General features: G+C 35.6%; 1 protein-coding gene across 3 annotated transcripts in view; it reads right to left on the bottom strand.

Moving 5' to 3' along the window:
* Positions 1-1,266: 1,266 nt before the first annotated feature.
* The window catches only part of TRIM36 (tripartite motif containing 36), a 69,231-nt gene continuing 42,989 nt past the window's right edge, over positions 1,267-27,508 (bottom strand). For all 3 annotated transcript variants that reach the window (XM_069088185.1, XM_069088186.1, XM_069088187.1), the window contains 5 exons: positions 24,588-24,841; positions 24,137-24,261; positions 14,578-14,871; positions 10,597-10,894; positions 1,267-9,753 (listed from right to left, as the gene is read on the bottom strand). In XM_069088185.1, the coding sequence (XP_068944286.1) occupies positions 9,399-9,753; positions 10,597-10,894; positions 14,578-14,871; positions 24,137-24,261; positions 24,588-24,841 (1,326 nt within the window). In that variant the 3' untranslated portion in view covers positions 1,267-9,398. The remainder of the gene's footprint in view (positions 9,754-10,596; positions 10,895-14,577; positions 14,872-24,136; positions 24,262-24,587; positions 24,842-27,508) is intronic.

Here is a 27,508-nt window from a genome sequence, read left to right as displayed (position 1 = left end):
GCCTCCTTTCCTCTTACATCCTCCTGAGTAGGTAGCTCTTCCCGCCTCAGGTGCCAGTTAACTTCGAAACAGACCCGTGGTACTGAGACAAACAAAGCACAGTCATCATAAAAGTCCTCAACAAGCGGGTATATTTTCCCTGTCAGAGCATGCGGGTCACTCCCAGTCAATTTTCATTCCAGTTCACAAGTTTCGTTCCAGATCCACTGATCAGGGTGGTTCCCCTAATTACCTCTTGTGAAGTGAGAATATGATTATGTCTAGAAATGTTTTTCTCCTACTTCTGACTTTTTTTTTTAAGCAATCGGGGTTAAGTAACTTGCTCAAGGTTACACGGCCAGTTATTTCTGGGTGGGTGCTAAGTGTCTGAGCCTGGATTCGATCCCCAGGTCATCCCGACACTGGAGCCGGTGCTCTTACTCGCTGTGCTACCTGGCCACCCCCTACTCCTGACTTTTTGAGGCTAGTATTGTCCCACACTAGTGATACTCTTTAGTACAACTGTCCCTCATGCCTAATATTTTCTAGATTCTTCCCTTGATGTGATCAATGTTTTATTTTGTTATTACTAATATTTTTTTTAAATAACATACTTAACTGGCAAAGCAATGCATCTTTACTCTCCAGCACTATGATTATTCTATCTTTTTCAAATATTATTGCATGATGACAAGAACACATTGGCTATCAAAAGTACATTATTTTTTAAAATTTATTTATTTACTTTCAGTTTACAACATTCAGTTCCACAATCCCTTCAGTCTCATATTTTCTCCCTTTCCCTCTCCTCCCCCTTTTCTCCCCCATGGCAGCATGCAATCAGATACAGGATCTACAAATACCTTCACATCAAACATTAGTCAGGTTGTAAAGAAAGACTATAACCAATGGAGTGAACAATGAAAAAGTACATGATTTTTTTTTTAAATGAAGATCTATTATAAACTACAAATCTATGGACTATAGATATTTTCTGGGAAAATAACCTTCAAATTTAATTTATATAAACCGTATTTTTTTTTTTTTGGTTTTTGTTTTCTGGAGGAGGGAAGGCAAGGCAATTTGGATTAAGTGACTTGCCCAAGGTCACATAGCTAGTAAGTGCTCCAAGTGTCTTAGGCTGGATTTGAACTCAGGTTCTCCTGACTCCAGGGCCAGTGCTCTATTCACCACCTAGCTGCCCCAACCACATTATTTTTTTAAGTATATCTGATAAGTTAAAGAATTTAGTGGCAACGTGTATGAATACAACAAAATTTGGAATTATTTTGTGATGTATCAGTGGTGTCAAACTCAAATAGAAACAGATTCCTGAAGCCATATATTGACTTACAAAATCACAAATTAAATTTATCTATGTTGCATTGCATTTTTTAAAAAAAGATTTTGTTAAACTTCAAGTATTTTTCTGAACTAGGGAATCTTGGGGATTATGAGGTTGACACCTCTGATGTAAGTAATCATGTCCTATCTTTTTCATTTGAGTTTTCACATTTTGATCCTTCCTGCCCCTCCCCCCCACAATTTTAGAAGAAAGGCACTACTGTATTGAAAGGCTAATAATAAAAGAAAGGACAAACAGATTAGCCATTGTTAGTCACCAGTTTGACCACTAGAATTTAAATTACTTCTGAGGGAGTCTGAGCTGTATGGTTATTAAGTATCAGACATCATCAGTGGTCTCATCATCTAAGGGTAATTGAGTAAATGAACTTGTATGAGCCTTGCAAAGTAGCCAGTTTAAGTGTCCAAATACCATGATCTTCAATAGATACACTTTCCTCCTATCCCATCTTGATCCCTTAGTGAACCAGTCAATTCTACACTATCCTCTACTCACAAGTAGATCATGCCTTGCCAAGTCTTAACCTTGTATTACTTTTACCATTTACTATCTTTGTTCTTATTCCCATGCTGTTGAACAAAGTTGGAGAAAATCACTATATTATGCTGGCTGGGTCCACTACAAATCCATGCTACATAATCTCGACTGGGCCCTAACTGCACAAGGCAATTCTTTTACAACTCTCTTATCTATTCACTAACCTATTCAGTACAGTTACTTTTCCAAACTTTTTCATCTTTCCTTTATGCTACTGTACTTCCCCCAACCCCCCCCCCATAACAGAACCTTGCCTTATATTTCCTTTTCTTTAATAAAATGTTTATTTTTTTACATCACCACAATTTCCTCTAGTATCCTTCTCTCTTTTCCTCCCAGAGAGTTATCTATTATAACAAGTAATGTTTTAAAAGAAAAAATAAAGAAAAATCAGCAAAAGTCAGCAATATATCTTTAAAAATCTAAAAAAATTGCATAAAAGTATGCAATGTACCATACCTGTGGACCTCCCAAATCTGCAAGAGATGATCTTCTTTAGAGTCTACTTGTTCTTTGTAAATTTGCAACATATACTTTTTGATTATTTTGTAGGTTTTTGCTTACGTTGTTATAGACATTGCCTACACTGTTTTCTTGGTTCTACTTACTTCACTCTGCATCAGTTCAAGTAAATCTTTCCAGGCCTATCTATATTCGTTAAAATATTTGTCATATCTTATACCACAGTAATATTTCATTACATTCGTGTATGACAATTTGTTTAGCCATTCCCCAATAGGAATCTTCTTTACTATCACAAAAAGTGATGCTATAAATATTTTTGTATATTTGGGGAATTTCTTATCAATAACATTCTTGGGGTAAGCCTAAGACTTATACTGGAATATCTGAATCAAAGGGTATGGACATTTTAGTAATTTTATTTACATAATTCCAATTTTCTAAAATGATTATACTAATTCACAGTTCTACCAACAGTGTTGTAGAATGCTTACTCTGTTCCAACATAGACTATTCCATCATTTGTCATCTTTAACAATTAGTTGGGTATGAGGTGAAATTTCAGAGTTGCCTGATTTGTATTTCTCTCATTAATCATTTGGAGCATTCTTTCATATGGTTGTTAGTAGTCTACAATTCTTTTGACAAGTTTGTCATATCATAGATCATTTGACTACTAGGGAATGATTTTGTGTCTTGCATCTTTGTACTAATTGATTATTTATCTTGGATTTCCATGCTCTATCAGAAAATCTGATTTTTTTTTCTCCATATAACCACTTCCTTTCTTACCCTAGGTACATTTTGTGTGTATGTGTGCAGAAGCTTTTTATTTTCATGCAATCAGTTACTTATTTTTATCTTTTGTAATTGTCTCTCTTGTTTGGTTAAGAGTTCTACTCAGAGCTGTGAAAGATATATGATCTTTACTGTCAACGTCACATAGTCATTTTGAATTATTGTGTAATGTAGCATAAGGTCTTGCTCTAAGCCTAATTTGTGCCAAATTCTTGCCATTTTTTCCGGCAGTTTTTATCAAATAGGGAGTTCTTTCATAGTTTATATTTTCCCCATTTCGTCAACAATGGGTTATTGAGTTCCGTTGTTTCTAATTCTACCTTGCTAATCTGTTTATTCAATCAATAAAGATTTATTAAGTGCCTACTCTGTGCCAAGAACTGTGCTAAATCCCAGAGATAAAAAAAGAAAGACAAAAGATAGACCCTGACCTTGAAGAATTCAGTCTAACAGGGAGACAACATGAAAGCAGCTCTCCCCACATACTGGAGGTAAACTCTATCACAAATAAATATAGAGCTGACTAGAAGGAATATAGGCATAAATTTAGAGTATAATGGTAGTAAGGCACAAATGTAGAACACAAGTAATGTAAACGGGAACTCACAATTCCTGGTACTGCAAGGCCTGGAAGTCTTTTTTTGAAAGTCCTTCGCATCTCCCTTTGATTGTAGCATTTGTACTGGAAAAGCCACTCAGAGGGACTCCTAAGACCTGTTTCTTTCTTTAGTGCATAACCAGTACTTTCCTCAACTTCTGAGAGATCAAACTCCTTGAAGTCCTTTAGGGACTCTCCTCACATTCATGTCTATCGGAGGGAAGGGGGGGGGGGAGTGTGTGTGTGTATCTGCTCCAAGCTAAATGCATTTTCTTCTATTCCAATAATAAGCCTGATAAGGGAAGGAAAGTCACCTCTGCCCTTGAATACCAATCATAGCATCTGTCTTCAATGCCTGGAAACTTCCATGCTGGATGGAGGGTTCACATATAAGCCCAGGTGTGACTGATTCAACCAATTACAAAAGATTTCTGAAAGGATATAAGATGCCTTCATCCAATGGCTAAGGCATGTACTCTCAAGTTGATTTAAGTACTTATTCCCATAGTTATTGAAGAACTATGGGGGAAAACTATGGGGCAGCCAGATGGTTCAGTGGATAACAGTGACAGGCTCAGAGTCAGAGACACCTGAGTTCGAATTTAGCCTTAGTCACTTACTGGCTGTGTGACTCAGGACAAGTCATTTAACTTCAGAAGCTCACCTTAATCCACTGGAGAAGAAAATGGCAAATCATTCGTTTCTTTGCCCAGAAAACCCCATGGGTAGTATGCTCCACAAGGTCACAAAGAATCAGGCATGACTAAATTGACTGAACAACAAAGAGGAAAATTATTTAAAACATTCTTTATACTTTGTGATTATTTTCTGGGCCTACTGCAAAAAGAAACTCTTACTCCTTCCCTTACACTGATGACATTCCGGACTTTGATGAAATCTCTCTCTACACATCAGATCTTTTTGAAGCCTTATCCCAAAAAGTGAACTTTTTGACTAGAGTGAGAGCTTCTAGGGGGAAAAAATGGAAAGCATTTTGATAGAAATTAAGTTTAGATCAGGATTTTTAAATTACATACTAAAATAAAGTAAAAAAAAACTTATATAATTTGAGTATAAAATGTTAAATTACTTGTATTTAAAGAAAATAAAAATAAATGACAAGGGACATTGGTGAAGAAAGAGATGAGATATGCCAGGCAGGTCAAGCTACCATCACCACCTTGATCACCATTTTCCCTTGGATCCTGATAGAGCCTTTGAAATAGTAATGCCTCCCAAAACATCAGACCTACTTCTTGCCCATCTCCCATTGCTATCACTGAGGGGAGAAATCATTGTGGAGGAGCCCATGTTCCTTCCCACCGCTAGCAACGACTGCTCACCAATTCTGCCTCCAAGAGACAACTAAGCACAAGAGCCCCCAGAGTAACAGCACCCTCTTCTCCTACCCCCACCCTAGTCCTACCTTCATCCCTGCCCTCACAGCCACTAGCATCAAGGTAAGTAGCTCCTGGGGAGAAGGGGATAACCATCCCCACCAAGTAGCAGCTGCCGCTCCCAGGGCAGGCGGGTACTCTTAGGGGGAGACACAAGACAGCATGTGCCAGGAAGGCCAAATCGCCACCGTCATCACCACTATCTTGATCACCACCTCTTCTCACACCCACATGGAGAAAGCCCAAGACCTTAAAACTAAGAACTTAGATATGACAACTTCAAGTTCAGTGTCCCCAGCCATCATCCTGAGAAGCAAACTGTGGAGAAGCAGCCTGGTGACTGTTCCCGCAAGAGATACTGACACAACTACAGAAGACCCAGAAAACATAATTTTTGCCACTAAAGTCCTTAACACTGTTAAACAGTTCAATATCATTTTAGAAAACAATCCCAAGTGCATCTATGATGGTGAGTAGACTCAAAGTCATGCCATAAGAGCATCACCTAAAGAAACTTATGTATTTTGTCTATATGAAACTTGGGGAAACAAGACTACTTGATGCCTTTAAATATTTGAAGTGCTGTAACATCAAAAAAAGATTAGATATGTTTTGGGGTTTTTTGCTTTTTTTTGGAGGGCAATTGGGGTTAAGTGACTTGCCCAAAGTCATATGGCTAGTAAGTGTGTCAAGTGTCTGAGGTCAGATTTGAACTCGGGTCCTCCTGACTCCAGGGCTGGTGCTCTATTCACTGCACCACCTAGCCACCCCTGATTAGATTTTTTTTTTTAAAGCAATTGGGGTTAAGTAACTTGCTCAAGGTTACACGGCCAGTTATTATTTCTGGGTGTGGTGCTGAGTATCTGAGCCCGGATTTGATCCAGGTCATCCTGACACTGGAGCCGGTGCGATTAGATAGATATGTTTTACCACAGAAGTTGAAACAAGGCCGAAGAGTTGAAGGCAACCTTCGATTCAATATAATGAAGAACTAACACTTAGAAAGGAGTAAAAATGTAATGAATTGTACCTTGGGAATCAGTTGCCCATCACTGGGGGTCTTCCATCACATCATATCATATCATAAATAAGACTACTTGCTGATGATGGGACTCTGGTTCAGGTATGGCTAGGCTGGATTGACCTCTAAAGTTTCTTCTATTTGTATTTTTTTATGATCATCTCCATCTTTTTCCTATATGTAACCTAAAGCCCAGTCTTTAAACAATAACATTAATCTTCCTGTGCTCCTCAATCCTCCTAGGATGTGATCCGCAGGCTTACTGAGGGATAACTTGCTTAGATGGGTGTTATCCTAAAAGGGGAAAAGGTAACAGGAAAGGTTTGATAGAGTAGGGGGAAGGATGCAGAGAGAAGAATCATAGAATGTTAGAAACAGAAATGTCTTTAAGACACCATCTCATCCAAACCCTTTATTTTTATACATCAGATAACAGTTCAAAGAAGTTAGTACCTCACCCAAGATCACTAGGAAGTTAGAATTCTAGTACCCAGTCCAGGGCTCTTGCTACTATTCCTGCTGCCTCTCTGTACAAACTACATAGCAATGCTTGGTTTCATGAGAAAGTCTTCAAAGAAAATAAAGAAGTTTTATATAAGTGTTTTGATTTCCTGTAACATTAGAAGTAGCCATATCAAAGACAAGCACAGAAATGAACCTTTAGAGCAGGGTTTCTTAACCTAGAGTCCACTGACATCTTAGATAGATTTCTAAGGTCATAAACTTGGATATTTTCACTGACCTCTTGAAATTTAGCATTTCCTTGAATTGTTTAAAAACCTTCTGAAAAGGGGTGTAGAGATATCACTCGTCTACCGAAATGACACTCAAAAAGGTTCATTATTCCTGCTCTAAAGGCTTGGCACCTACCAAGAGTTTAATAAATGTTTCTTGCCTTGCTCTAGACTATATACCAGAAATCATTTTTTTAATGCAGTGATAGATTTGTACCAATCCATACTCAACTCATGTGTGGAATATCTTCTGATTAATTTAATATATTTCAGAGACTAATGTTCAATGAATAGTTATTTCCATCTAGTATAAAACTTTCAAACTAATTTTAAAAAATTCTCAGAATTTAAAATTGCAAATAAACAAACTTTGCTGATTCTCATTTTTACTTTTTTTCTAAAAATCAAATGAACAATGTTACTTACAGCTATACAGTTTCAAATAAAACTTTCCTACTTTGGTCAAAAGCTCTAAATTTAAGAATATCTACAGGATTTACACTCTTACAAAGGTTTGAGATTTTCGATCTGTAATCATCAACACATGATACTTTAGCAGTTTTATTGTACAACAATCCATATACCACCATATATTTTTTTTAAGCTTAGTCCAAGTTATAAAGTGCTATTATCAGACAAAAATAAGCAAATGCTACTGAATACTGAATTTCTTCCAGGCCAGAGCATACTCCAATTGAACAATAAATTATATTTTTAAAAACACATTAACCTGATTTTTCAGTTTAAAATTGGCAAGAGTAATAAGCTAAGGAATTATTTTATTAAATGAGCAAAAAAAGCATTGTAATGTCATCCATCTCAATCAAAGGACAAGACTTCAGCATCCATAATTACCTAATCTTAATAAAGAAGCAACAATTATTTATAGAAACCATATAATAAAAGGGACAGGCAGCATGGCATAGCAGATAAAGAGCCAGTCTTTGAAACCAAGAAAAACTGGGTTCAATTCCTGACTCTGACTCTTTTTTGGCTATGTGACTCTGGGCAAATCACTTAACTTCTCAGTGCTCTAGACATCTAACTCTCTTAAGACAGTAAGTTGCAGGGGAGGTACCCACTTACACTGGTCAAGGGGGCTTTCTTACCTAGGCGTTTCCTATATCAAAGAAATCAAAGGTCCCGTCCCTCTATCTGTATCATCTCTATATAATAATGTAGACATAGCCTTTAAGATTCAACATGAAGTTCAGGGATACTACAGTTTTGCGGTCTATACATTCCACTTACAATTAATTTCCCACACCTATTAATAAAAGTGCATCGATACAGCAAATATACTATATTTAGTTGCGATTCCAAACATTTGCTTCTACTTGCTTACTTTGCAAAAGGTTTATTATCCACAAGTCACAACACAGAAAATGCCAAACAATTAGAACATCAACTATTCTTCATGTTTTAGGATATTTTTAATCCTTTAAAAAGCTTTTACTCTTAAAAAGCACTTGTGCAGGAATCTTTCAAACACAAACCACTAAAAACAAATGTAATAGGCCTACTAAATGAAATTAAATACTCAAAATATAAGAGAAAAAGAGCAAATATTTCATTTAAATATCAGTGCACTTGGAACTAAGATTTCCTAAAACTATTTACTGAAGACAAATTCAACCTCTTCCCTCAAGTTTACAGTGTTTGCCTAAAGGAGAACATAAATTGGAGCTATTTTAAATTACTCTGAAGGACTACGCAAACTGAAAACATCCATCTTTGAATTAATTTTAATATGCCTAATAAGAAACCAAGTTTATTACAGTTCCATACGTGAGAGTGTTTAGGAAACAATTTCTGTTTCCAAGGGTAAGAAAAGTCTTTAAAATATTATTATTTTATATGTAATGTAGAGAATTTGGTTTTCAAAAAAAAAATCAGGCATAGTAAGCACACTATCATCATATATTATTAATAGCTTAGAAAACATTTTAAAATTAATATTTCCTATTTGAGTATGTTACCATCATTTTTATTCTCCTTGTTCATTATTTGTCTATAAATTTTATTTTCCTAATAAAAACAAATACAAGAGACCACTCTTTACCACTCGCTTCTCTCCATAAATTATTTTTAAAATAATCTTTCTTAGGGGACACAGACATGATTTAAAATAGGAAAAACAAACATAAGTATTCCAGAAAATGAGATCGCTTCTGAATAAAAAATTTAGATAAAAATTGCTAGCTGACAAATTACAAATTTCCAACTCACAAAGACACTCATCAAAGAAAATTCTGTTGCTAATCAACTAGTTCAGTAGTAACTTAAAGAAAAAATGCCCTTAACTCCATCACAAAGAAATGCAGAATAATTAAGATGGAAGAAAAAACTATTTTGGTTTTTTCTGTATTTTTAAGGAAAACACACGTACACACAAAACAAGCAGGGCGAAAGCACTTAGGAGACTTGTAACTAGTTATGACTGTTCATGCTAAGGCATTCTTTTGCTCACATTTCTCATCCTAAGCAGCATCAGTAGATCTTTGTATTACATGTCATTTTGGTATTCCAGATACTTTGCTGTGACAGGTTCTTCAAGCTGAATTCCTCCACTTCCCATTAATGCAAATGCAGGATACATTGTACCTGAGCAGTCCACCTGGCGCTCATAAAGGCATTTCATGTGATCCGCATCATAGAACCCAACTTTGCCTTTATCGTAGTCGAGGAAAATTCCTATACATGTTGGCATAGGAAGAACTCTGTTTTCAGGTTTACTGGAAGAAGTAGGTGACTTGGGAACAAAAAATTTTTTCATGCCTACAGTAACTAAGGTAAAGGGCTGTGCTGTGTCAAAGCAGGTGTCTTCACTTCCACTGTCATCACCACTGTCTTGCTCATATCTAAAATAAGAAAATAACTGTAATACACAACTTATAACAAACAATTTTATCTATATCATAAGACCTAGGATATTTTTGCATACACATTCAAATATCACACTCTGGTCTAAACAAACCTCTGTGAATTCCCAGAGTCAGAATTCCTTTTTTGGGGGGTTGTATCTACATGATGCACAAGGGCTATATCTGATCTTCATACAATGTAACTACAATTACAAATGAGTAAATGACACTTGTCACCTTGTTTCTGAGGAGATTTAACAGATTTAGGAATAGAAGGGAAATCTTAGCTTTGATCACATGTCCATTTCAGCACTATTATATAAAATCATATTAAAGGGAAGGTTTTTTTTAAAGTTCTATTCACCACAGGAAAGTATACTTTACTACAATGAGTTATGAGGCAACTTGTTGTTCAGTCATGTCATAACCCCATTTGGGGTTTTCTTGAAAAAATACTGAAGTGATCTGCCATTTCTTCCAAGTCATTTTATAGACAAGGAAAACCGAGGCAAACTGGATTAAGTGACTTGCTCAGGGTCACATAGCTATTAAGTGCCTAAGGCCAGATCTGAAACCTGGAAGGTGAGTCTTCCTGACTCCAGGCCAGGCATTTTATACACTGTACCACTTAGCTGCCCTGAGGTAAGGCAACTAGAGACCAATAATGCAGTGGTATCTCATCCAATAAGTAACATATATAGTAACAACACAATAATAACATAGATAAGCTCTATAAATGAAGGTACAGAATCTAATCCGTTTTTAGACCCACAATGAAGTGCAATAAATCTTAAATTGACCCAAAATGACCATGTTCTAAGAAAGTAAAGAAGAATCTACCTTGGGCTACTTATGTCACGAGGATTATGGAGCCATTCTTGTAGTTTATCCTTTGAAGCAACTCCCACTTTGACCATGTATGAATATGGTTCCACACGTAAGGCCCAAAAGTGTTTTCCTTTGGTGATTCCAGTGTCTCCGATAATATAATCCAGGCTTGTGTAACAACCCACTTGGACACGCTCAGCAGCAAGCAGGAGAGAAAATCCAGCTCTACTGTCCACACGGTCTCTCTTTAGATTCAGCAACAGATGTTCCTTGTTATATCCACATTTTTCATCAAAGAGAAAACTAAAAACTTAAAAACAAACACCTAAAATTAGCTTGAAGCCTATTAACATTTCAAAATTGTAATATATCAATTTGAGCAAAATTCTAAATAGATTTTACTGTTCAAAATTCATAGTCATCTAATAAAGTATAAAATTAAATTATATTTCAACCTCTTTGTACACCAACAGCACAAAACTATGTGAAGGAGGGTAGCTGAAACCACTTGTGATGACAATTGAAAATATGTTTTAAAATACATTTTAAAAGACTTAATGCTCTCTAAAAAAATGCCACAAAAAATACTATGTTCTAGGGGCGGCTAGATGGCACAGTGAGTAAAGAGCCGGCCCTGGAATCAGGAGGACCCAGTTTGGTTCCAGCCTCAGACACTGAACACACACAAAAAGCTAGCCGTGTAACCTTGGGCAAATTACTTAACCCCAACTGCCCTCCAAAAGGCAAAAAAATAATAATAATTAAAAAAAAAAAATATATATATATATATATATATATGTACTGCCCTAGTCATCTAAAAAACAGAAGATCTGGCTTTGAGTGAAACCAAAATCTTGTTAATTTCAGTTTTGAAGAGACTTTGGGCAACTTCCATTCACAGTTCTATAACTACCTTCAAAACAAGATGATCACTATGATCAACATCTAACTCATAATGGGAGAGTTAGAGCAATACAATGCTGCAAAAAGTTTCCCTTTTAAAATATGTAATTTGTATTCTAAAGATTTAGGAGCTGTAAATGTTTTCTTCATATCCCCAAGACCCCAAACCATGGTTACATTGATCATAATTGATCATATATCCCTTGATGAAAATATCTCAAAAAACAAAGGAAAATTTTCAAAAATGTGTAAGACAAAATCCTTCCAGCTATCCGTTATGATGTTTGTGAAAAGGATTCGATGCTGGTAGAAACTGAGATATAAGCAATCTGAAAACTAGATTAAGGGTCTTGAAAAAAGCAAGACAAAAAATTAAGGAATAAGGACAGGTGACAAGGGAAAAAACTACTACTCTTAGAAGACGATATAATGGCATATCTGGAGACCCCTAGGTAGTCAACTAAAAACTACCTGAAACAACTAGCAACTTTAGCAAAGTTGTTAAAATAAACCCACACAATCATCACCATGTTTAACCCAAAAGGAAAAGGGACAAATTCCATTTAAGATAACTGTAGAGAGTATAAAATACTTGGAAATCCACTTACCAATACACACAGTGGAATCATATAAACACAACTACAAAACACTATTTAAACAAATAAATACTCTAAATACTTGGAGAAATATTAATTGTTCATGCCAATATAATAAAAAGGCCAATATTACTCAAATTTACTTATTCAGTACCATAGCAACCAAACTATCAAAGAATTATTTTATAGAGCTAGAAAAAATAATAGCAAAATTCATCTAGAGAAACAAAAGGTCAAATAGCAAGAGAATAGATGAAAAAACAAAGTAAAGGAAGGAGGCCTTACAGTACCGGATCTCAAACTACACTACAAAGCAGTAATCATCAAAAAAATTTGGTACTGGATAATAAATAGAATGATTTGATCAATGGAATAGATCAGGTACACAATATACAGAAACAAATAAATACAATAATCTAGTGCTTGATAAACTCAAAGAACCCAGCAATCAGAGCAAAAATTCATTATTTGACAAAAATTTCAGGGAAAACTGGAAACCAGTCTGGCAGAAACTATGCATAGACCAATATCTCACACAATATATCAAGATAAGGTCAAAATGGGCACATGATTTATACATAAAGGGTGATATCATAAGCAAATCAGGGGAGTGAAAAAATTACCTGCCAGATCTATGGATAGGGAAAGAGTTCATGCCCAAACAAGAAACAAGATTCAGAGAAACTAAAATGGGTAATTTTGATTACATAAAATTTAAAAGTTTTTGCACAAACAAAACCAATGAAGCTAAAACAAGAAGAAAAGTAGGAAACTTGGGGAAAGATCTGCAGCAAGTTTCTCTGATATCTCATTTCTCAAATATATAGAGCTAAATGTATAAAATATACAAAGCTAAATGTATAAAAACACGAGCAGTTTCCAATTGATAAATGGTCAAAGGATATGAAAATATAATTTTCTGAGGAGGAAACCAAAGTAACAACAGTCATATGAAAAGAATGCTCTACATTATTAATAATTAGAGAAAGCAAATTAAAACAACTCTGCAGTACTACCTCACACCTATCAGAAATGACAAATGCTGGACGAGATGTAGGAAAAACAGGTGTGCCCATGCATCGTTGATGGAGTTGTGAATTAGTCTAATGACCATTATGGAGAACAATTTAGAATTATACCCAGAGGATTATAAAACTGTGCATATTGCAACTAGGTAGATGAAAAGAAAAGGAAAGAACACATATGTGCAAAAATATTTATAGCAGCTCCTTTTGTTGTCACAAAGAACCAGAATCTTAGGGGATGCATATCAACTGGAGAACAGCTGAATAAATTATGTTCTTTGACTGTGATGGAATACTATCCTACACTAAGAACTGTTAAAAAAAGCGAACGGTTTCAGAAAAATCTGGGAAAATCCATATGAATTGATGCAAAGTGAAGTGAGCAAAACCAGAAGAACAAGCTACGCGGTAATAGCAATATGGCAAGGAAAATCAACTGTGAAAGATTGAGTAACTATACTCAATACAATGATCCACCACAACTCCAGAGGACTCATGATATAAAATGCAATTCACTTCTAGATACAGAACTGATGAACTCAGAGTACAGAGATTGAAGCTTTTTTTTTTTTTTGGAACATGGCTAATGTGGAAAATGTTTTACATGATTGCATATGTGCAATGATTATCATTAAAAAAAAACAACAGGAAAAAGTGAGGCAAAATATAAGTAGCACAGTAAAGTTGGTTGTTGTTTTATAAGACACTGAAATAAGGTATCTGACCTTTTTGGTGACCCTAGGCTGTCAATTCTAAGAAACCCAAGTTTGAGGAGGGGAAAGGGAAAAACAAGTAGTTAATATAAATTCCTAAAGCATAGACAAGGATACTATTCTACCTTACATGACAATAAATTAGTAAATCTACCTATTCAAGATATGAGACAAATGAAAAAAAATGAGAAATACCATTTGAATACCCAAATGGTGGTTCTGATAACCAAGGTTAATAAATTTTCTTTAGGTTTACCAATAAATCACAGAAACAGGGTACTTTTAAGAACATAAAAACTCATTTAAGTAAAGGTGGTACAGTGAACAGAGCACCAGTCCTAGAATCAGGAGGACCTGAGTTCAAATTTGGCCTCAGACACTTAAAACTTACTAGCCATGTGACCTTGGGCAAATCACTTAACCCCAATTGCCCTGCATTACCCCCTCCAAAAAGCAGGAAAAAAATTTTTTTTCATTATTAAGAAAGGATTTATGTCTTTTTTTATCTAAGTCAATAGCTATCTTCAAACATCTAGTTTCATTCCTCAATTCCACATGGAGTTCTCAAACAAAAATGTTGATACATTTAGACTGTGGGCTATTTTGTCAACTGTACATCAGTCTACTATACAAAAAAATGAGATATCACACTAGAATGGTTTCAGATAAATCTTAACTAGTGGGAGAATTTGTAATTAGATTATTTATCAAGACCCTTTTCAATTCTGTGTTTCTTTGATTGAAACTTCATAATACCTGGAGCTGGAGGAGTATGGAGAATCACTTCTCTGCTGCAAGGGCTACAGACAGAACCTTTATATCCTCTCACTCTGAAGGCATAGCTACTGTTACTTTCAAGATCAGAAATTACTTTACTGGTATTATAGACCTCTGTCTCATTCCAGGTTAACATTTCTTCTTCTCTGCTAATCTTTCGATATTCAAGAATATAACTATCAGCTTTATTCTTCTTTTCAGGATGTTGCCAGCATATCAAGGTTTTATTATATATTTTGCTCTGTTCTTCATTGATTTCTGGTATATCTACACCTAGAATGAAATAGAAAGCAATATTAAATACATACATTTTGGACTCAGGATTTTTTTTTTTCAAAAGCAATTATACTGACATGCTCTCCATGGTTTCTGGTTTTATCATTAAAAACTGTTTTAGTTTTTGATATGGGAGAAAACAAATATGTATATTTATCACTACAATTAAAAGAATAAAAAATGAAATGAAAGGAATATCTGGGAAATGAGAGGTTGAAGACTATATACTATGCCTATAATAATATGCATAAAATAATTTCTAAATACCATCTACTTCATTTTTCCATAGGTTGAAAGAAAATCTTTGATTAGAGATAGTTTTTAATTTGTGTATTGTTTCTTTAATCAAGTCAAAGACCAAACCTTGGGGAACTGACTTTTGAAAAATGAAAATAGACTCAGTGGAATGTATAAATTCAAAATAAAAGTTTTAACAACAATTACATAATTTCCATTCATTTTCTTCTTAAATAAAAATTAAAAGTATTTCAAGTTTCAATTTAAGATAAACATACTTAGAAAAAAATTTTAACTTGGGCTTTTAAGAAAGATAAACAAAATAAACATGAAAAAGTAACTCACTTTTCAAAAAAATTACAATCTGTTAATACTTTGCTACCAAAGTTGAAGGATGTATCCTTTTTTTCTATTAATAACTGATAAACTGGAAGCATATACTTTATAGGTGGGGTTGTGTATGAATAATGAAGTATATTTTTGGTCAAATAAACTGTTTCAATGAATTTAACTTCTTTAAAAAATCATTTTAATCAGGAAACATAAAAATCAATATGTACTTTCAACAGAGGAAATATTGATGTTATATTTATAGTACTTTTTTTTTCTTTTTTTGACTTGATATCTTGAATTTAATTCTTGGAAAGAAAAATTCTGGTATGACATAAAAGAGCAATCAATCAATCAAAACTGAGTATAATACTACAGGAGAAAATAACCCTTTAATGAAATAGAGGGCTTCCAAAGCATTCCTAATGGAGACTAGAGCTGAACAGAAATTCTGAAATACAAAAAGAAGGTGAAGACAAACATAAAAATATTTGAAGGGACTATATAATGTTGAATTATTTATAAGAGAAACAAATTTCCCCTCAGAATCCTAATATCTTTAAGGATCACAGGAGGAGATATAAAGTGAGTCTGAGATTTTTAAAAAATATATTAATCATCTAAAAAGGAGAAAAATGAAGGGGAAAAGACTCAACTATGGTGGAAAGGGTATAAAACTTAACCTCAAATAATCACAGTAAGAGAGAAGACTACTGGGGGCAGGAGAGCAGGAATCACATGAACTTCACTTTTATCTGAACCAAACAAAAGGGAGATGAATACACTCAACCTTGAAGTGTATGAAGTGGGGATTAAAAGGAAAGAAAGAAAAAGTAAGAACCTGTGATTGGGGAATGGGGAATGGAAACAGAAAAAAGGCAGTAAAAATAGAAGCAGTGCATATTAATTATAGATTGCTACTGAGGTATGGGGGGGGGTCAAAGAGAGCTATAAATGAGAGAGTAGGATAGAAGGAAACATATTATTAACTATCAAAACCATGAACATGAATAGGATGAATTCATCTATAAAAGGGAGGAGGAAAGCAGAATAAATTAGAAAGCAGAATCCAACAATATGCTGTTTAAACAGAAAGATTCCTACAAATATTAAGAGACTACAACTAAAACTATGATGTTTCAAGAAAATTGAAGAAAAAAGTAAAAATACCAATCATGATCTTATACAACAGCAAAAATACTTGATTAAAAGAGATTAAAACTATATGATGCTTAAAGGCACCATAGACAATAAATTAATATTAGCACCAAATGGCATAGCATCTAACTACTTAAAGGAAAAGTGGATAAATTAATAATGATAAAGATAGGACTTCTTAAAATACCACCTAGACAAGTGTAATAAAAATGTAAATAAGAAAGGAGTTAAGGACCAGAATAAAATTTTAGAAAAGTTGTATATAAAAGATCGCTTATGGTTTGGACAAACCAATATAATGAAAATGAAAATACTGCCTAAATTAATTCATTTATTCAGGGCCATGCCAATCAAACTACCAAAGGACTTAAAGAACTAGAAAAAAAATCATCTGGGAAAATTAAATGTCTTCAAGTACTTCAAAGGAAAAGAGTGGAAAGGAAAGGGTGGTACTAATGGTACCATATATCAGACTGTACTACAAAATAGAAATCATTTGTACTGGTTAAAAAATAGAGAGTTCATCAATCAAACACATCAGCTACACAGTTAATTTGCTAGAAAGCAAATGAACACAGTAGCATATTTTTCAACAAAGCCAAAGAGCCCAGTTACTAGGACTCATTATTCAGCAAAAACATTTTGGGAATTTGGAAAGCAACTTGAATGAAATGAAGTACAAACCAATGTCTTAGACCAATATAATCTCCAAATGAATACATTACATAATACATAAAAGGTCATCATATAAAATTTAAAAAGCAATAAAGAAAATGCTATTAGTAATTATAAAGAATTCATGACCAAACAAGAGATAAAAATTCATAGAAGATAAAATGAATAATTTTTCTTATATAACATTCAAAATTCTTTGAAGCAACAAAATCAGTAAGGGAAAATTAGAAGGGAAAAAAGTTAACTGGGAAAATATCTTCACAGCAAATTTCTCTGAAAAAATATGGTATTTAATATATAGAGAGTTCATTCAAATATGTAACAACAGTCATTCCCCAACAGAAAAATGGTCAAAGTATATAAACAGGCAGTTTTCATAGGAAGAGAAATCCAAGCAACACACATATGAAAAGATGCACCAAATAAGTAATTAAGAGAAATTCAAATTACATCAACTCTGAGGTTTTACCTCCCACTTATGAGATTGGTAAAGATATGGAAATAACAAAAGGAAAAAAATTGCAAATGTTGGAGGAACAGAGGAAAAACAGGCATTTATGTACTTACTGATGGAGTTATAAATTGGTCCAGCCACCCTGTAAAGCAATCTGACACCATTCCCAAAATGCCTAATCTATGTATACCCTTTGCCCCAGCAATACCACTTATACCCCCAACAATATCAATAAAAGAGGAAAAGATCTTATATGTACAAAAATATTTATAGGAAATCTTTTTGTCATAACAAAGAACTTAAAAGGAATTACTATCAGTTGGGGAATGGATAAACAAGCTATGGCATATGGATATATTATTATTATTGTTATGCCATAAGAAATAATGAAAGGTGGGGCGGCCAGGTAGCACAGCAAGTAAGAGCACCGGCTCCAGTTGTCAGGACGACCTGGAGATCGAATCCCAGGCTCAGACACTTAGCACCCACCCAGAAACACCTGGCCATGTAACCTTGAGCAAGTTACTTAACCCCAATTGCATAGGGGCGGCCAGGTGGCTCAGCGAGTAAGAGCACTGGCTCCAGTGTCGGGATGACCTGGATCAAATCTGGGCTCAGACACTCAGCACCACACCCAGAAATAACTGGCCATGTAACCTTGAGCAAGTTACTTAACCCCGATTGCTTAAAAAAGTTTAAAAATCTAAATAATAAAAGGTATAGTTTCAGAAAACCTAGGAAGCTTTGTAAGAACCAATACAGAATAAAGTGAACAGAACCAGGTAAACAAATAATATAGTAATAATACTGTTAAAAAAAAAAACCTTTTTTTTTTAAGATTTAAGAATGCTAAGCAATTCAGAGAACACTTACATTTTCAGGGGACCAACAATAGTAAAACAGGTTACTTACCTACTGACAAAGGTGGATTCAAGATGCAAACACAACTAATTACAGATTAGTTTTATGTAATTATGCTTATTTGTTATAAGGGTACCTCATTTTTTTTAAGTGGGGGTAGGAAATTTGGGAAGGTGGGGTTAGTAATAATCCCCTTCCCAAAAAAAAACCATTAAGGTATTTAAAGGAAATGTACAGAAGAGAAGTGAAAAGTTCAAAAGTTTAACAATGAGGACAATTTTAAAAGTAATAGGCTGAATGTTTTTTTAAAAAAAAGGTCACATATAAGAGATTCCACAGATTCATATACAATCACCTTTTCCATTCCACTGCTTATATGGAAATACTACATTTTTCCTTTTCAGTGTTTAAATGCAGAATAATTAAAAAGCAAACACTATGGGATCCAGGGGCAAAGTATGAGATAATGGTGAGGCCACATGATAGAAGGCAAAGAGTAAATAAGAGACTGTGAGTGCAAAGTTCTGAGTTATTATCTGGACTCTGCCCGTAATTAGCTATTATCCAGAAAGCAAATCACTCTACTCCCTTAGTCTCAGTTCCTTCAGTAAAATAAATGTGTTAATGACCTTTAAAGATGCGTTCTCCACTTAACACACTCCATCCCTTTATGTTATCTGACACATAGTTTTGTCAAAGTACTTCTTGCTAAAGCTGTTCGAAAATTAATGGCTACAATGAAAGAAAATAGGAAGAAAGGTGCAAGTAACAAAAAATAAATAGAAAACAAGCTTCTTTATAATCTTGGTTTTTTTCTTTCTGTTCTCTTTTCCCCCTACACTATTCCTTCTCTTGCTCCTCAACCTTTTCTATTTCTCTAAAGGTTAAAAAAAAGTATATACAAGATAGTTTTCCGTGATATCAGAAGCTGCATAGGAAGTGGCCCATATATTTTCAAACCATGAAGTAATCCAATGGGGATGAGGACTGTAAGGGAAGCATGATATGGCTAGATGGACAGTTAGACTTCCTGTTTGTGTCCTAGAGGCCCTGAACCTCTGTACAAAAGAAACTTTTGCCATATTGCTCAATTATAAATAGTGCCTATGAATAAAAAAGGTGGAGGAAGAACAATAAAATGACAGTGAAATGTACTTCCCAATTCTGAACTAGAAGTCATACAGTCTATACCAGAGATATTAGCTTTACATATAGCAAATACAAGGATGCTTAAATATGTTGAACATTACTATACAAAAGATAAGCTTTATCTTACTAAAGATTTTTGTCTAGGGTGAGAAAGAAAAAAAAACTACTAAATAGTTTAGGAAACTCGTAGAAGGCTTACATGTTATGTAAAATAAATTGTGATTTTTCTCATGTACTACTGAAAATATTTTTCTTAGCAGTAATGAGCTTTTAAAATGTCTATGTGTATTTTTAATGGTAATGTAATTTTGAATTTGAAGATCCCTTTTGTGTTGGAAAAAGTAGCAGGTACTTAACACTTAATAACTGATCAAGCCTCTGATTGGGGAAACAGAAGGTATGAACTCCTGCCCCTTGTTACTGACTTTAACAGGAAGTTAGCTGAAGGAAGTGAAGTAGGTAATGCTGTCTATATAAGAAAAGCCCCAGAGAGGCACAATCCGAATTTCTCGAAACTAAGATCTGGTGGTAGAACAGCTACAGAAGAATGGAGAACTGAGACAGAATTTCCTGAAAACTTGTGGTGGTGGAGCTTCTTCTGAACAGGATCCCAGGAGCCCAGAGCCCAGAGTCAGGAGCCCAGGAGCCAGGAGCCCAGGTGACTGAAGCATGACCAGGATGCTTAGACTTTGTTTGTGGCTTGGTTGAGCCTTGAATTCCTTGGAGCAGAAATGGTGAAGGAGCTGACAAAGACCAGACCCTGTGAACACCAGTGTGGAGCAGGAACTGCCCAGGGAGCTGGTCAAGGAACTGGGAGCTGTCTGCCATTGAACCCAGGTGACGGTCTGTTGAATCCAGGTAGAATATGGGACCATGGAAGGGGATCCAGGGAATCTGAGAACAGACCCCAAGTAAAGATGAAGAAAAGACCTCTCCTTGGGTACTGAGTAATCATGGAATTATAGTTTACTAGTGACCTAAAGGGTGGAGGGTTTTGTGTATGATACTTAGTAAGACTTTGCTGAATAAGTGACTGATTTGTGCTTTGAGTACTTTGACTATTGTTACTGATTAGTGACTGATTGAGTTAATCAAGACTTTGCCCCAAGAGTGGAAGACTTTGACTATGTACTTTAATACTACTGATAAGTGACTGAATTAACTTAAGAGTGACTATTTTGTGACTGACTGAATTAACTTAAGAGTGACTATTTTACTTTGAGACTATGTTGTGAATATTACATTGTGATTTTCTGTGATAAGTTGAAATATGGTGAATGCTGTATTTTGAATTATGCTGTACCTTGATATCCCATGGATGTTTTGCTTTTGTTATGGAATACAGTGATCACTATACTGAGTAATCAGAACCTTAAAAAAAGCTGTTCACAGTAGCAGTTCTTCTGGAAAGCTTCTGTGCATGGCATTACAGTCTTAGCTGAAATTCTATGGAAATTAACACATAACTCCTTAACTAGAAAGCATCCGAACTAAGTTTTTTCTCTAGAAAACAAGTATTTCTGCTTAAGTATATTAAAAATAGCTTAGAATATAAGAGTAGTGTCATGTCTTATTAACAATAAATACTACATTATACTTAAATGGCAGTGAAGTTCAATTAACAGTTATCTGTCAAGATTTAGAATCGGGGTGTGATGGGTAAAATGAATCTTAAGACAATTGAGGCCTGTATCCTCAATTAATTTTAATGTACATATTATATGTATGTATACACACATACATACATAATACATGAGAGTATACATACATATACATGCATACATACAGGAATACACCCAATATACCTAAGACTTTGAATAGTATGATCATCTCCACCCCTATGGTACTCAACTTCATAACTTTTGATTAATGTTTCAAGTCTGTGACAGTGGCTTTTTTATGTCAAAAGGATTTAGGTAAAGAGCTTTGGATTATGCTTTGGCTATCACAGAATTCCAGCCAACAGGGGCTGTTAAGAATATTCACCAAGAGCAAATTCAATCAAAATGACTTTGAACTGAAAAGGGCAGTGCTAAAACTCCCTATGACTATCCACTAAGCTACATACTACAGAAAACAAATGCAACATTTTAAAAAAGCTGAGAAATTCAAGTTTATAAGACAAAATTCAAGAATCCTGTGGGTGACTTACTCCTAACACTGGAGCTCACATGCCCACAATGCTGTGCTTCCCATTAATAATCAGCCAGTAGCCTCAGCTAGCTCTTTAGAAAAGATATTTATTCAAATGGCATAGCAAAAACAATAGTTATACAGCATTTCCCCCAAAATATCTGAGGTATATTCTTCTCCAAACACACATGCAGAGTTCTTGTGACGGGAGCAGAAAGAGCAAACCTGAATTTGATGGTAGTGTAGCACATATGTAGGAAAACCATGTAGCCAAGTTGATTCATGACAGGACCTCAAAGCCTTTTCTTTCTCTGAAGAATTCTCAGTATGGATAACAGATGAGATTCTGCTGTTAACTTTTGGGGGGGGGGGGAGGAGAGGCTTCTAAGACCAAAGGTGAGGTCAGTCAATAAATATCTAATTGTCAACTATGAGCCAGGCACTGTGCTAGGCTCTGGATATAAACAGAAAGATAAAAAATAGTCCCTATTCTCAAGGAGCTCACTGTCCAATGGTGAATACAACATGTAAACAGCTATGTATGAACAAGCTGTTAGAACTAGAAATAATCAACAGAGAGAAGCCCCCAAGAGGGCTTGGAAAAGGCTTCCTGTAAAAGGTGGGATTTTTCGGGACTTGAAGAAAGCTAGGGAAGCCAAAAGGAAGAGATGAGGAGGGAAAGCATTCCAGGCATGAGAAACAGCCAGTAAAAATATCCAGAGTCAGAAGACAGACAGTCTTGTTCAAAGACCAGCAAGGAAGACAAAGTCACTGTATCCCAGAGTATATGGTGATGTATAAGTTTTCAGAAGAATAGAAAAGTACAAAGGGGCCTGATTATGAAGCATTCTGAACACCAAAGGATTTCATATTTCATACTAAGAGTGACAAGAAAACCAGCAGATTTTATCAAATGGGGGATGATACAGTGGGAACTATGCCTTAGGAAGATCACTTTGACAACTGAGTGGAGAATGGAAAGAGCCTTGGGGGAGGGAGACCAACCAGCAGACTACTACAAATAGTCCAGGCATGAGGCAATGAGGGTCTTCACCAGGAAGGCGGCAGTGCCAAGAAGAGAAGTGGGAATATACTAGAGTTGTTACAAAGGACTCAACAATTCATTGGATATAAATGGCAAGATTAAGGAGTCCAAGATGAAACCTAGGTGGGCACCAGGAGGACTCGGAGCGGGGTGGTGACTTCAATAGTAACAGGGAAATCTGGAAAGAGGAAGGGTTTAGGGCAGGGGTGGGGAACCTAAGACCTTCTAGGTCCTTGGACACAGCCTTTTGACTGAGTCCAAGTTTTACAGAACAAGCCCTTTTATTAAGGGGATTTGCTCTGTGAAGTTTGGGTTCAGTCAAAGGGACACATTTGAGGACCTCAAGGCCCCAGGCTCCCCACTCCTGGTTCAGGGAAAAAGATAATGAATTTAGTTTCATACATGCTGAATTGAAGATGTCTATCGGACATGTCTAACAGTCAGTTGGAGATGTGAGTCTGGAGGTCAGTAGAGAGGTTAGGGCTAGACAAATGAATCTGAGAATCATACTCATAAAGATGAAAGTGGAATCTCTGGAAGCAAATGAGATCACCAAGTGAAGCGGCAGAGACAGAGACGAAGGCCCAGGATAGATCCCTATGGGATACCTACATTAAGGAGGGTCTGATAGGTAGGAGGAGAACCAGGACAGAGTGGAGTCATGAAAACCTAGAGATAAGAGAATATCAAGGGAGAGGGTGAATGACAGTGCCAAAGGCTACAGAGAAGTCAAAACGAAAAAGCAATAAGAACAGGGCACTGAATTCAGCAACCAAGAGATTGATAGTAACTTTGGAGGGAGGATGAAGTTGGAAGCCAGGTTGCAGTTAAGAATAAGCCCTCCAGGGGTGGCTAGGTGGCACAGTGAATAAAGCACTGGCCCTGGAATCAGGAGGACCTGAGTTCAAATCCAGCCTCAGACACTTAACACTTACTAGCTGTGTGACCTTGGGCAAGTCACTTAATTCCAACTGCCTTGCCTTCCCCCCTTCAAAAAAAAAAAAGAATAAGCCCTCCAGCAAAAGATACTTTGTTTTGTACGGTGTAAAGGAGATTCTTGTTCAGGGATGGATGGGTCCAGAAAGTATCAGAAATACTTTCCAACAGGGAAATTCTATAATTGAGTGGTTTCTTGATCATTTGAGGGATGATTTTGGCTTCTTTGCATGTATGAGAGTTAAGGCTAGAAGACAGATATTAGTATCTATGTTAAAACTTACCATTAGAGAAAAAAGCTAATTCTCCAAGAAGCTCTTCTTGTTTAGATGCATCAACGACATAATCTTCAAAAGATGTCTGAGCTGCTGGCCTGAAGGTCTTCAAAGACTCGGTAGCTTTTTGGATTCTACATAAATGTAGAGAAATAATTTAACATCAAAATGTTTCAAAAGCTAACTACATTTTTTGCTTAGGATCTTTGTTAAGAAAGTTCCCCTTTCAACCTCTGAACAATTAAAATTAGGTGTACAACATTTTAAAAATATGTAAACATAACTATGAAAGAGGAAGGAAAAGTATCATGCCTATCTTATGGATGAGGAAATTAAGGCTGGCAGAGATTAAATGACTTGCTTTTTCAACATCATAAAATTTGTCATTGCTAAAGTTGAAGGAAACACTTAACTTTGAAACTTCATAAAAAGTTTTTAAAGTTAAATGCAAAAATGATACCTGAGGTGGAGTTGTTTTGCTGTTTGAACAAAGCAAGACTGATCTGTTTCTTTAAGCACTTCTTGAGCATATCCTACAAGCCCATTATTTTCCAAAAGTCCCTGATATTCTTCCATTTGGGTCTGGAACTTGTCTAATCTTAATTTCTTTGAAACATCAATTGCTTTGATAATAGAAGATTTCTTCTCATCCAGAACTTCAAAGAGCTTATTAAAATGTGAAGCTGCTTCTTCTTTAGCCCTCTCTCCATTGCACTGTTTGAAAGCAAAACTTTATTACCACACTGTAAAATTAAATAACAATCGGTCTACGATGACAAACCAAGCACTAGTTAATTCAGGTGGCACTATTTTCAAAACAATTACCATTAATTAATTGTTAGGTGGCTAGGTGACGCAGTGAATACAGCACCAGCCCTGGAGTCAGAAGGACCTGAGTTCAAATCCAGCCTCGGACACTTGACACACTTACTAGCCATGTGACCTTGGGCAAGTCACCTAACCCCAATTCCCCTTCCCTCCCTCCTCCAAAAAAAAAAAAAAGAATGACCATTATGGGAGTAGAGGGGGGAGATCAAACTAATCATTTTTCTTGGCAGATAAAAAAAGCAATACAATTTTTAAAATAACTAGTATTTTGGCATCATATAGAAGTAGGATATGTAAGTCACTAAGAAAGCAAAGGTGACATTGCTGCTATTTAGTTTTTACTTCATATAATTTTGAATTCTCTATTGCACTATCTCTGAATTTTCCATAATCAAAATCTAACAAGACAGTACATTCTTTCTAAATAATGTATGTGATAAGAAAATTATATTTTCCTTTGAACAACATCACGAACATTCCTTTAATCCAACTCACATTGTATACTGTTCTATAACACTAAAATTAACTTTTTGATTTAGACCCTTTATCTGATACATCCCTTAATTGGGGGGGAGGGGGGAAGAGATAGGGAGAGAGGACCTATGCAAGGTCAACAACCTACTGATGAGTAGATCAATAAGTCATTTTTGCCAAATATTTTACTTTTTTCCAATTACATGTAAAAACAATTTTAACATTCATTTTTTAAAAAATTTTGAGTTACAAATTCTCTCCCACCCTCCATGCCCTCACCCCTTAATGAGAAGGCAAGCAATTTGATATAGGTTATACATGTGCAATCATATAAAACATACTTGCATATTAGACATGCTGTGAAAGAAAACAGACCAAAAAAACTAAACTAAAAAAAAAAAGTAAAAAAATTATGCTTCAATCTGCATTCAGACTCCATCAGTTCTTTCTCTGGAGGTGGATAACATTTTTCATCCATAAGTTCTTTGAAACCGTCTTGGATAACTGAATTACTGAGAAAAGCTAAGCCATTCATAATTGATCATCCCACAATATTGCTATTACTGTGCACATGTGTGGTCAGCCATTCCCAGATCAATAAATCTTAGTTGCTGTCAAAAATACATGCGATAAAATGATTCACCCAAGTTCTCACAGCTAGTAAGGATCAAGAGGGGGAAAAGAATACAGATTTTCCTGATTCTAAGCCCAGTACTCCATCTACCAATAACTGTGCTGCCTCAAATACATGGGAATACTAAATCTACACTTCAAAATGTGTGAAACATTTTAACTGAAACGACTGAGTATTGGTTATTTTTATAATACACAATCGGAAACTTCATGTCATTTTTAGTTCCTCAGACTGGAATAACCCGGAAAAGTAGGCGCTAACTTTATTTTGAAAACGCGATACGCACAGCGGTAAAATAAAATTAGAGGTGGGAGCGAAGGTACACAGAAAGGATGACTCTCCTGCGCAACAAGCAATGCATATTAATAGGAGAGTATTTCTGCATTTTCCAAATTACTTCTAAACAATATTCTCCCCGCAAAAAAGTGTCCCAATATCATCCTGTAGCATATAGATTAACAAAATATTGAAATGGGAGAGGATTCTGGGAAGATGGCAGAGAAGGTCAGAAAATTTCAAGCTCTCAAGTCTTTCCCCCACAAAAGAAAGAAAATAGCCCTTCAGGTTAAGCAAAGTGGAGGAGGGGAGGTTATAGAAATAAAGAATAGGGGCACAACAGGGATCCTCCTGGGACAATCCAAGGTTTGACCCCTGTGAACCAGGCTAAGGGTCCCTCCTGTTAATAGCCAGTGGCTATAATATATTAATATATTAATATATTAAGCCCTGGGATTAGCTGAGTTGGGAGGCTTCCTCAGCCCCAGCCACTGGAACTTTTACCTCTGTGACAGTGAGGGGAGCTGGGCTTCTGAGCTTGGGAAGATCAAGGGAACTTCTGTTAACAAGAAACATCAGATCTGGCTGTGCTGCAGAGAGCAGCAAGGGCAAGAAGGAACCAGCACACACTTGGTGAATGCAGAAGCAGTGGAGTAGAACGCCCCTGGCTGTGGACTCTTATAGGAAGCTGGAGGTTTGGCTTTGAGGGGGGAATTGAAGATCTGGGCCCAAAGGTACCATCCCCCACATCCCAGAACCAGAGGTGATTACAAAAATTAAGCTATTAGTACAAAAAAATGCACAGGCAAAGGAGAAAGAATTCAACCACAGAAAGTTATTATGGGAATAGAGAAGACTAGGGCTTGTCTTCAGAGGAGGATACTGAAGCAAAGAAACCCCCTTCTACCCCAATGAGTAACATCACCTGCCTAAAAAGAATTTATAGAAGAACTTTAAAAAGACTTTGAAAATCAAATGAGAGAGTTTGAGTAAAAACTAAAAAATAAATAAACAAATAAGAATAATCCAAGAAAAACAAGGAGATTATGGAAAGAAAGTCAACCAATTAGAAAAGGAGATGCAGAATCTTAAGGAAGAAAATGGCACCTCAAAAATGAGAATTGGGAAAGGCAAAGCTAGTGAAGTTATAAGAGATCAAGAAATGAAAA

This window comes from Petaurus breviceps, unplaced genomic scaffold (genome assembly GCF_028583685.1).
Source record: "Petaurus breviceps papuanus isolate PSGF00001 unplaced genomic scaffold, PetGlider_PUasm1.0 184, whole genome shotgun sequence".
NCBI classification, from domain to species: Eukaryota; Metazoa; Chordata; class Mammalia; order Diprotodontia; family Petauridae; genus Petaurus; species Petaurus breviceps.
The sequence above is the reverse complement of the archived record's forward strand: the minus strand, read 5'-3'. Positions and strand labels throughout refer to the sequence as shown.